General features: G+C 57.4%; 2 protein-coding genes across 2 annotated transcripts; both read left to right on the forward strand.

Moving 5' to 3' along the window:
- Positions 1–237: 237 nt before the first annotated feature.
- Positions 238–2132, forward strand: Lrg1 (leucine rich alpha-2-glycoprotein 1). The gene is made up of 2 exons (XM_027416875.2): positions 238–263; positions 1115–2132. The coding sequence occupies exons 1-2, from the start codon at positions 238–240 to the stop codon at positions 2130–2132; spliced, it is 1044 nt and encodes a 347-aa protein (XP_027272676.1).
- A 2048-nt stretch (positions 2133–4180) lies between these two features.
- On the forward strand, positions 4181–9807 carry LOC113835845 (perilipin-5). The gene is made up of 8 exons (XM_035445851.1): positions 4181–4224; positions 4410–4467; positions 4835–5030; positions 5687–5769; positions 6027–6207; positions 7066–7265; positions 8735–8848; positions 9304–9807. Exons 1-8 carry the CDS (start codon positions 4181–4183, stop codon positions 9805–9807), a joined length of 1380 nt encoding a protein of 459 aa, XP_035301742.1.
- Positions 9808–10631: the final 824 nt, after the last annotated feature.

Genomic DNA, 10631 nt, shown 5'->3' on the forward strand with positions numbered 1-10631 from the left:
TCTTGGGTAGAACCAGTCCCCAGACCAGAAAGTTAAAGGTGAAGAAAGTCTGCCAGGAAGGGGTGGGCAGGAAGCAGAGGCCTCTGCCAGGAAGGGTGTAGCAATGCTGACCTGTCCCCAGGCTCCCTCCCCCCCCCCCACGCACACACACTTTGCATTGATTTGGGGTAGGGACTGTATAAAGCCTTTGACCTGGGGCCACAGGTTCAGACACGGAGGAAAAGGAGAAGAGTGGCCATGGCCTCCCCTCGGCATCGAGGGAGGTAGGTCTCCCTTGGCAGCGAGGGAGGGAGGTCTCCCTTGGCAGCAAGGGAGGTATGGCCTGTGCTGGGCAATCCTGGAGCCAGGCTGGGCAGAGCTATGGGCACGTTGGTCTGAGCCACCAAGGTTGCTAGGGACAGATGCAGGCCTGAAAGCTGTTACTGCAGACACAGGCCCCCAGAGGTCCAGTGAGCAGTGGGAAAGGTCATGGTCACCTCCACTCCTCTGAGGAAGGGATGCCCCAGAGATGCGAGGGTTGTAGCAGACCCAACTACAGAGGGACTCTGTTCACCTGGACCCCACAAAACCCAAACCCAAGCTGGACAGAGAGTGAAGGAGCCTAATGTGGACATTTCTGTCCTCCTGACAACAGTCAGAGAAGGGTTAATGAAAGCCAGGCATTGTGGCTGTGGCTTTGCAGTATGAACAGGTGTCCACTGACTCTCCCTTTTGAACACATGATGAGGGAGATAGGACTAGACCCAGGAAACAAGCCAGAGTAGAAGTAACTAGCAAATTGGGCTGGGAATAATTAATAACTGGTTACCTGTTAGGACTGGCACGGGGAGTATATAGAGTTCAGATCCAGGAACTTAAGGATCATAAAGGTGAGGTTTGCTGTGGAACAGGGGCCACTTCTGGAAGCCGAGGGGAGGCACTAGGTGAGAATGAAAATAATGTGACTGAGGCTTCGCAGGATGAATAGGAGTTCACTGGCTCTGCCAATCACCTACCCAGCTAAGAGGACAAAAATAGACTCAGGAAACAAACCGTGAGGTTCATATTTTCCCAGTCCAGGTTGGTGACTGCGGGGAGGAGGGGATGTATTTTCACCATGGTTCCCTGACCGCAGCCCCCAGGACCTCAACACCTGCCTCCCCAGAATCCTGCTCCTCCTGGCCCTGTTGGTGACTTCAGCCCATGGTATTGTGTCCAGCCTCGAGGAATGCCTGGTACTGCGGTCGGCTGAGGGCAGCACCGTCTCCTGCTACAGTGTCCCCAGGTTCCCGAGTCCCCTCCCTGATGACACTGTCCATCTGTCGGTGGAATTCTCCAACCTGACGGAGCTGCCCCCCAGAGCCCTGCAAACGTGTAAGCGCCTGCGGGAGCTGCACCTCTCCAGCAACCGCCTGCGAGAGCTGCCCCAGCAGCTGCTGGCGCCCGTACGCGGGCTGCAGGTCCTGGACCTGACCCACAACGAGCTCCGCGGCCTGCCCCCGGAACTCTTCCACTACTCGGCCGCCCTGCGCACCCTGGTCCTCCGGGACAACCAGCTGCAGGACGCGAGGGTGACGTGGCTGTGGGGCCTGCGCTCCCTGGAACACCTTGACCTGGCGAAGAACCGGCTGCGCGCGCTGCCCCGCGGGTTCCTCATTAGCCTGACCTACCTGAGCACCCTGGACCTGGGGCACAACCTGCTGGAGACGTTGCCCCACGGCCTCCTGCTGGGCCCGAGCCGGCTGCAGCGCCTGCACTTGGAAGGGAACCGGCTGCGGAGGCTGGGGCTGGGCACGTTCGGACCGCAGCCGTTTCTGCGCGTCCTGTTCCTGAACGACAACCAGCTGACTGAGGTGGTGGACAGCACCTTCTGGAACCTCCGGGAGCTGGACATGTTGGATCTGTCCAACAACTCTCTATCCAGCATACCCCCCCGCCTGTTTGCGTCGCTGGGGAGGCCGGCCCGCGACATGCAGGACGGCTTCGACTTGTCGCACAACCCCTGGGTCTGCAACGAGGACCTGCGGGACCTGTACCGCTGGCTGCAGGACAACAAACACAAGATGTTCTCCAAGAACGACACGCGCTGTGCGGGGCCCGAGGCCCTGAAGGGACGCCGGCTGCTGGACGTGGTAGACCTGGAGTCCCTGTAGGATGGCGACGGGGGTCGGAGGGTGGCGGGTGGGGCAGGGGGAGGGGAAGGGGGAGGACTCACCGTTCCCTCTGCCGGGATTGCGGTTCCCTGACCCCTCCCACACCTGACGGAGGTCACCAAAGCAGTTAATAAAACAACTCCTGGACTGGAGAAATGGCTCAGGCATTAAGAACACTGGCTGCTCTTCCAGAAGTCCTGAGTTCAGTTCCCAACCATCTGCAATAGAATCTGGTGCCCTCTTCTGGCCGGCAGGCATACATGCAGGCAGAATATTGCATAATAAGTAAATAATTTTTTTTTTGTTTTTGTTTTTCGAGACAGGGTTTCTCTGTGTAGCTTTGGAGCCTATCCTGGCACTCACTCTGGAGACTAGGCTGGCCTCGAACTCACAGAGATCCTCCTGCCTCTGCCTCCCGAGTGCTGGGATTAAAGGCGTGTGCCACCAACGCCCGGCTGTAAATAAATCTTTAAAGAAAAGAAAAGAAAAGAACAAACAACTCCTCGCGTTTGCGCGGTTCCCTGTTGTTTCACATTTATTTTGTGCACATGCGCACCAGCGAGCCTGTGGAGGTCAGAGGGCAATTTACAGGAGATGGTTCCCTCCGTCTGCTGGAGATGCGGGCTCAGGTCTTTAGGCTTTCGTGGCAAGAACTTTGCTGACTGAGCCTGCTCTCCAGTCCCTCCTCACTGTGTAGCTCAGGCTGTCCAATAACTCGCTCTGGAGAGCAGGCTGACCTTGAATTCAGAGATCTGCCTGCCTCTGCCTCCCGAGTGCTGAGATTAAAGGCGTGAGCCACCACCACTGCCGGTTATTTTTTTCTTTAGACAACGTCTCATGTAGCCCAGGCTGGCCTCAAACTTGCTATGTAGCTCATGATTCTCCTGCCTCTGCCTCCTGGCGCAGGGATGACAGGCATGTAACACCGCAAGACTGGGTTCTCAGCCCAGTCCTGCAGAGGGAGTTGAGGAGAATGGGTTAAGCCTGGGGCCTTGGTTTGCAGATCTGTAAAATGGGGTTTGAGTTGACAAGGTCTACTGCTCCCAGGATTAATCAGCAGAGAAATGCAGTGGCATTTCCTGCCTGGGGTTGGAGTCCCAGCACCCACATGATGCTCAGTCACCTACTACCCCACTCATAGGCGGCCGGTACCCTCTCTGGCCTCCTGAGGTACCCATGGTGCACAGAAAGACAGACTGACATACAGATAACACCCACACACATACATGTAATGATAATAAAGAAGCAGGCCGAGTGGGCTTCAGGGGACAGAGTTCCATAACATGACAGCTCTGGGTCCCTGCCCAGCACTGCCTAACCAGGGTGGTGGGTACATCTGTCGCCTTAGCTACTGGGTGGTGAGTTCAAGGTCATCCTTGGCTATGTAATTTGTTCCAGGCGACCCTGGGCTACAGAGTGAGACTCTGACTCAAAACAAAACGAGCGAATGTAAAAGAATCAAGAGTAAGAAAGTCCATGGCTCTAGCCTGTGGTGACTTTGACAGGACACCAGCGCCCCTAGGTCGCTATGGCAACAGGGGGGGACGCGCCCCGGACACACCCCGGCGCCTCATTGGCCCGGGCGCGGAGGCCCCGCCCAGATTTGCTATAAGGGAGAAGGGCTGGCTCGGGTAGCGGCGCCAGGGACACCCGCTGGGTCTGCTCTGCACCCAGGTGAGGGCGCAGGAGGCCCTGACCGGGAACACCCGGACCTTCCCAATGGAGCCAGAGGGAGCGGGCGGGGCACGCATGCGCGGAGCCACAGGCGCAGCAGGTGGTGGGACCCTTGGCCCAGTGGGCCCGGGCCCAGGACCCAGTTGGGCGGGGCCCAGGCGCAGAGGACAGTGGGAGGGCCACGGTGGGGACGCGCAGGGCAGGTGTGAGCCCTAAGGTCAGCGTCCCTGTCACCCTGGACAGCTGAGGGTGACCTCGGAGCTCCATGTGCAACCTGTGTGTCAGTTTCCCTGCCTGTCAAAGGGACTGGATTCTGCTGCTGATCCCTCCAACTTGGCAAGTGGGGCTGGTGTGCGGGTTTGTCCCCGGTGGAAATGGACCAGAGAAGTGAAGATGCCAGTCCCGAGCCACACCGCAGGTAATGATGGAATCTGAACTCATCCTCATCTCCTCGGGGCCCATGCCCCCTCCCCCACAAAGCCACTGGTTTTTAATTATATACCTACTATGTGCAAGACCCTGTGCATGGCTTGCCTATGCATCCCAGGACACCCCACAGGGCTAGCTCTCAGGGGTCCCCTCTCTCCGTGTCCTGATCCTCAGGATGTCCAATAAGACAGCTCAAGACCCTGGATCCAGCCTGGGGGAGCCGGACCAGCAGGTGAGGGGCTGGGAGAGTGACCACAGTGGGGGAGCCCTTCAGAGGGGGGTTCATGGCAGGGCACCACACATCCCTTGTGGGAGGGTCTGGCAGTGAGACACTAAGGTCCAGCTCCCTTCTTGTAGCTCCACGTGACTGGTGTCACCAAACTCAGGGTATATGCTACCCACAGTTACAGCCTGCGGGGAAACTGAGGCCCCAGCAGTCAGGTCTCTGCCCTAGAGGTCATCACCCAGCTGATCCCCAACGCAGGGACACCCGCTGAGTCTGCTCTGCACCAGGAGCACCGGGAGGTGTCCTGTTGAGCAGCAGGCTGCTGCTATCTGTTCCTGGTGGGGTTGAGCCCTGATGTCACTGGTTCCTGCAGAACGTGGTGAAGCGTGTGGTGGCCTTGCCCCTTGTCAGGGCCACTTGCACGGCCGTGTCCAGTGCTTACAATGCAGCCAAGGACAAGCACCCGCTGCTGGGCTCAGCCTGTCGCCTGGCTGAGCACTGTGTGTGCAGTGTGACCACCTGTGCCCTGGACCACGCACAACCGCTACTGGAGCACCTGCAGCCCCAGCGTGAGTCTGTGTTCCCGAGTCCCTACCTTGGTCTTTCTTTACCATGCTCTGAGCCAGGTGTCCCTTCCTGGGCTGTCTATGTACTCCCCGCCCCCTTTTCCAGATCTGACTGAGGGTTTTGCTCTATAGCCCAAATTGGCCCAGAATGCTCAGCAATCCTCCTGCCTCAGCCTCCTGAGTGCTGGGATGATGGACCTGCACCACCACACCCACCCAGTTTATGCAGCACTGGGCTCAAATCAGATGTAGTCAGCCCAGACCCCTTCTTGGACCCCCTCTTGGTTCCTAAGTGCCCCCTCTGCTCTTTCCCACCGTCTGGCACCTTCTTTGTCTCTGATGGCTGGGTCGCTGGCTCAGGGCTCCTGCCTGACCAGGGGACTAAAGCCCCATGGCTGACTGTGTGACTGAAGAGGGTTACTGAGGGTCCCCAACTCCTCTGTTGTTCCCAAGACCCTGAGCCCAGATGCACTGAGAGACCCAGCAGGGGATGGGGAGAAAGGACTCAATAGCGGAACTGCCTCAGGTCCTGTCACCTGTCTGCCCTGTCCCCCTGGCCAGAGTGCACACTCCTCTGGATGTGTGGCCTCCATCCTTGCCAGGCACTCCCTTCTGCCACAGCCCTTCAGTCCTCCATGCCCGCCTCCCTCTTTCTTCAGTGGCCACAGTGAACGATCTCGCCTGTAGGGGATTGGACAAACTAGAAGAGAAGCTGCCATTCCTGCAGCAGCCGTCGGACATGGTACTAGAGACGACCAGGCCTCAGTTCCTCCACTCCTCCAGGGTGAAGGGGGGAAGGGAAAGATCTTGTGGGGAGCAGATGTGTGAGATGGTGGCCGGCCGGTTGGGGAGGGCTTCAAGGCTGCCTATTTAATGAAGGGAAGCTGAAGCACAGAACTAGGAAGCGGGCCGGAGGTCTTGGGGATCTCTGCTTCCAGGACTAGGGTGGGAGCAAATGGAGCCACAGGCATACAACACCGAGGGACACCCCTCCCACAGGTGGTTACCTCAGCCAAAGATGCAGTGACCAACAGTGTCACAGGTGTGGTGGATTTGGCACAGCGGGGCCGTCGCTGGAGTGGGGAGCTGAAGCGCTCCATGAGCCAGGCCATGGACATGGTGCTGGGCAAGTCAGAGGAGCTGGTGGACCACTTCCTGCCCATGACTGAGGATGAGCTAGGTACTGATCAGAGAGGTCTGGGACTTGCCTGAGGTTGCACAGCACAGCATAGGGAAACCTGGAACTCAAACACAGTCGATCTCTCCCTCCACTTTGTGCCCAGAAAGTTGGACATCCAGACCCCAAAGAGACACTGGGCTTTTGCATGTGGTGGCCCTGGAAATTACTTATCTGGCTTGCCAATGTGTGGATTCATTTCATGTCATTTATTGCGATTGTTTTGAGACAGGGTTTCATTCTATAGTTGAGGCTTGCTCTGAACTCATGAACTCATGGCCATCCTGCCTCGGCCTCCTGAGTGCACCACTGGACCTGGCCATGTTTGATAGAATCAGGCCTGAGTTCGAGTCTTAGGTCTGCCTCCAGCATGCTAGGATACTTCAGTTTAAAAGTGTGTGTGTGCACGCATGTCCACACGAGCCACAGCAGGCACTGAAGGTCAGAGAAAGAGAATACCTCCAGGAGTCGGTTCTCTCCTTCCACCATCACTGAGCCACCCCACTGGCCTACCTCAGTTTCCTCTCGAATGTACAGCGTAAGCTCCAGGGCTGGGACTACAAAGCATGGGTCCCAACCCCAGTACCCCATGGGCCACTATGGCAGCACTTGTCTGTCACCTCAGCACTCAAGGTCAGCCTTGTCTGTGTAGTGAACTGGAAGCTAGCCTGGTCTACACATCTCAAAACAAAGGAACAAAAATAAAGCAAACTCCGTAGGGCTTGGGGACGGTTACAGGGTCGCTGTACAGCTGGGGACCTGGGTGCTCCTGTGAGTGAGCAGAGGTGTAAGTCAAGCCATGCCGGACCCCCCCTGCTGACCCCTGTTCCCCCCGCCCCCCCCCCCCGTCCCTGTCCCTAGCTGCCCTGGCGGCAGAGGCCGAGGGCCCAGAAGTGTGCTCTGTAGAGGAGCAGAGGCGACAACAGGGCTACTTTGTGCGTCTGGGATCCCTGTCGGTGCGCCTCCGCCATCTGGCCTATGAACACTCTTTGGGGAAACTGAGGCAGAGCAAGCACCGCACCCAGGACACACTGACCCAGCTGCAGGAGACCCTGGAGTTGGTGAGTCGCTGGGTTGGTAGACAGAGGCATGGGGGGTCGGGACATGGCTCTTGCTGGGTGGGGGGGTCCTGCTCGGGGTTTTGGGTGGGGCTCCCAGGATTCAGGAAGAGACCCCATCCGGATACATCACCCTAGGTCCCAGATCACACCTCAGCCTTCATCCCAAACTGCATTTTCTGCCCCCCCCACTCCCTCCTTTACCTCTCACTCTCTCACAGCTAACAGTGACCTCTGCCTTCAAAGCCCTTGCCCAGCCTCCACCACCACCTTCTTCTTCTTCTTCTTCTTCTTCTTCTTCTTCTTCTTCTTCTTCTTCTTCTTCTTCTTCTTCTTCTTCTTCTTCTTCTCTTCTTTGTCATTGTCCTCCTCCTTCTTCTTGCCCAGATAGTCCTCCCATCCTGCCTGCTCCCATCCTGCCTCCCACAGGTTCTACCTGTCCCAAGGCCTTCTCCTGGCCTCCTGGGAATGGGACCCCAAAGAGTGTGCCTTTGTACTCAATGTGGGAGCAGGTGTTAGAGTCTCCCTCCTTTTCCTGGCTGAACAGTGTTCCACAGCACACATACACTGTTTGCCCCTGCCTTTTGCAGTGTGTCCTATGCTGTACCACATCCTGTGCCCATGTGCTCCTTAATTTCCTGTGGTCCAGATTCTCCTCACTCCCAGTGCTAGGGTGGATGGGGACTTCACACGTTCTGGGAAGATGCTCAGCACTGAGCCATGTCCCAATTCTCCCTATATCCGGCTATTGAGCATCTACTGTATGGCTGGCCATGCCCTGCCTACAGCTGATAGGACAATTTGTACATAGTCAGGTTACTAAATCCTTGTTGAGAAAGTTCACTGTGTGTCCAGCCACAGTTACATGCTGTGTGGGGCCACAGCACCTTGCCTTATCTATTGCTTCATTTTCAAACCCTGGCTTTATGGTATCGCTGGGCATGGTGGCTCAGGCCTTGTCATCCCGGCACTCAGGAAGCCATGCAGCCATCCCCACCACCCGTCATCTCCTCACAGTGAGGCTCTGCCCCTGTTCAGTACTAACTCCATTTCCCAGGGCCCCTTCCCATTCTCCTGTCTCTGTGGGTGTGAGGCTGGAGCATCCTGGGAGTGCTCTGTGCTGTGTGTCCTGCCTTGTCACCCTCTGAGCCTCATCTCAAGGGCCACCCACAGTGGGACAGTTATCAGTTTCTCCCTTTTCCTGGTTGAATATTGAATACTGATACGATACAATATACACCCGTTCACCTTCTTTCTTCAGGCAGGAGAAGGAGGGAGACTCTATGCTGGGCAAAGCAGGGATCCCTATGGGCAAAAGGAGCAGAGGGGAGAAGGGCCCGGCTGGCCAACAGAATTCAAGGTTGGCTGCATTTAGATGGTGCTCATTAAGGGCTGCTGGAGGCCAGCTGCAGGCTAGGATGGGCAAACTCACCCAGGCCTCCAGCCTGACGCCCAGTGTCCCTATCCCACAGATCCACCGTATGCAGAACTCGGCAAGCCCCATCCCCACTCCCTATTCCCGAAAGGTACAGGACCTGTGGGGGGACTGGAGTCCATGGCCGGAGAATGGGCGCAGCCACAGCCAGGTGAGGGGCCATGGGGAAGGCAGGATCCACCCTGGGCAGAGACCCTGGCTCAAGTGCTCTCAGTCACCAAGTTGGGTGTCCATGAGGGAAACTGAGGCAGAACATATACTCTCTTTTGTGTCCAATGAGGTAAAGTATGGCAGAACTGACCCCCCCATTGTTGTCCATAAGGGAAACTGAGGCAAGCCAAGGCACTCACTTTAGATTTCATGGGGAAACTAAACCAGGCCAGAGCTTCCATTAAATCAGTGGTTCTCAGTCTTCCTAATGCAGTGACCATTTAATACTTGTGGAGACTTCCCACCACAAAATTGTTTCATTACTGCTTCATACCTGTAATTTTGCTACTGTTATGAATTGCGATGTAAATATCTGATACAGGACCCCTGTGAAAAGGCCCACGGGTTGAGACCCTGCATTAGAGGCATAGGGAAACTGAGCCTGGGCTCTTGTAGGTGGAGCTGGAGACGCTGGCCCTGTCTCGCAGCCTGACCCTGGAGCTTCAGAGCGCAGTGGACGCGCTGGCGGGCTGCGTGCGGGGACTGCCACCCGGTGCCCGGGCCAAGGTGGCGGAGGTGCAGCGAAGCGTGGACGCCCTGCAGGCTGCCTTCGCCGACGCCCGCTGCTTGCGAGATGTGGCGCCTGCCGCTCTGGCCGAGGGCCGGGGCCGCGTGGCCCGGGCGCACGCCTGCGTGGACGAGCTGCTAGACTCAGTCCTGCGGGCCATGCCCCTGCCCTGGCTCGTGGGGCCCTTTGCGCCCGTCCTGGTGGAGCGGCCCGAGCCCCTGGCCGACCTGGCCGCCTGCGTGGACGAGGTGGTGGGTGGCCCTGACCCGCGCTGGGCGCACATGGACTGGCCGGCCCAGCAGAGGGCCTGGGAGGTCGAGCACTCAGACCCACCGGCCGAGCCTCAGAGTGACCCGCCCAAGCACAGGCTGATGCCGGAGCTGGACTTCTAACCACCGAGGCTCCTGCTGCCCCCTGGTGGTCACATGACCGCACTCACCGCAGGCTACTCTATGATCCTGTCCCCACCTTCAAAATTGGCACACAGCTGTCATGCCAGCACTTGAGAGGCTGAGACAGGAGGATTGAGATTTGAGGCCAGGTTGAGCCGCCTTAGCAAGACTGTCAAAAAAATAAAAAGGTGGCTCTGGGTTCTGAGGAAGATATGGAGTGCAGTGGCATCTCCGGGGAGGTGGGGTTCAGATGTCAAAAGTCAAATCAAATGCTTTTGGCTGGTGTCCCTCCAAGATGTCCAGTCAACTGCGGTGGGCAAGAGACTCACTTGCTTTGTTGGTGGTCCACAATAAATGTTTGGTGTGGTCTGAGATGGGTCTTGGAACTAGGGTGCTGGGAGTTTTTGGGGTGTGACTTTAGGGGCATGGGGTTGGAGTTTCCAGCCAGTGTTCAGGGCCAACACATTTCCTATTGAGCCACATGGAGGAGCTTAGGCTGAGTGTCGTCCCCTCAGTACACCTAAGTGGAAGGCACTCATACTATAGTATGAGTTCTTGGAGCCTCTTGGTAGCAGGATAGGAAGGTGGAGCAGAGGATGCCAAGAGGTGGTCTCTCTTCTCCCTGCTCCTTGCAGGACACAGGCTGCACTGGGGCAGGGTTGCAGGAAACAGAAGCAGGGCAAAGGCTAGGATGGGTTCCACAGCGCCTTCCTGGCTTCTCACCGCATTATTGGCCACCCCTCTGGCTTCACTTCCAGAAACCCTGTAGCTCCCTAGTGTTCTCAGAACAGTGTCCTCATTTCTGCCCCCCCTGCCAAGTGCCC

The sequence above is a fragment of the Cricetulus griseus genome, chromosome 5, assembly GCF_003668045.3.
Source record: "Cricetulus griseus strain 17A/GY chromosome 5, alternate assembly CriGri-PICRH-1.0, whole genome shotgun sequence".
Classification (NCBI taxonomy): Eukaryota; Metazoa; Chordata; class Mammalia; order Rodentia; family Cricetidae; genus Cricetulus; species Cricetulus griseus.

Bases quoted from the DNA above. Each gene is read 5' to 3' on its own strand.
- LOC113835845 (XM_035445851.1), top strand. From the start codon at position 4,181: ATGGACCAGAGAAGTGAAGATGCCAGTCCCGAGCCACACCGCAG. The intron at 4,225-4,409 runs GTAATGATGGAA...CCTGATCCTCAG, and splicing joins AGTCCCGAGCCACACCGCAG to GATGTCCAATAAGACAGCTC. The intron at 4,468-4,834 runs GTGAGGGGCTGG...TGGTTCCTGCAG, and splicing joins TGGGGGAGCCGGACCAGCAG to AACGTGGTGAAGCGTGTGGT.
- Lrg1 (XM_027416875.2), top strand. From the start codon at position 238: ATGGCCTCCCCTCGGCATCGAGGGAG. The intron at 264-1,114 runs GTAGGTCTCCCT...CCCTGACCGCAG, and splicing joins TCCCCTCGGCATCGAGGGAG to CCCCCAGGACCTCAACACCT.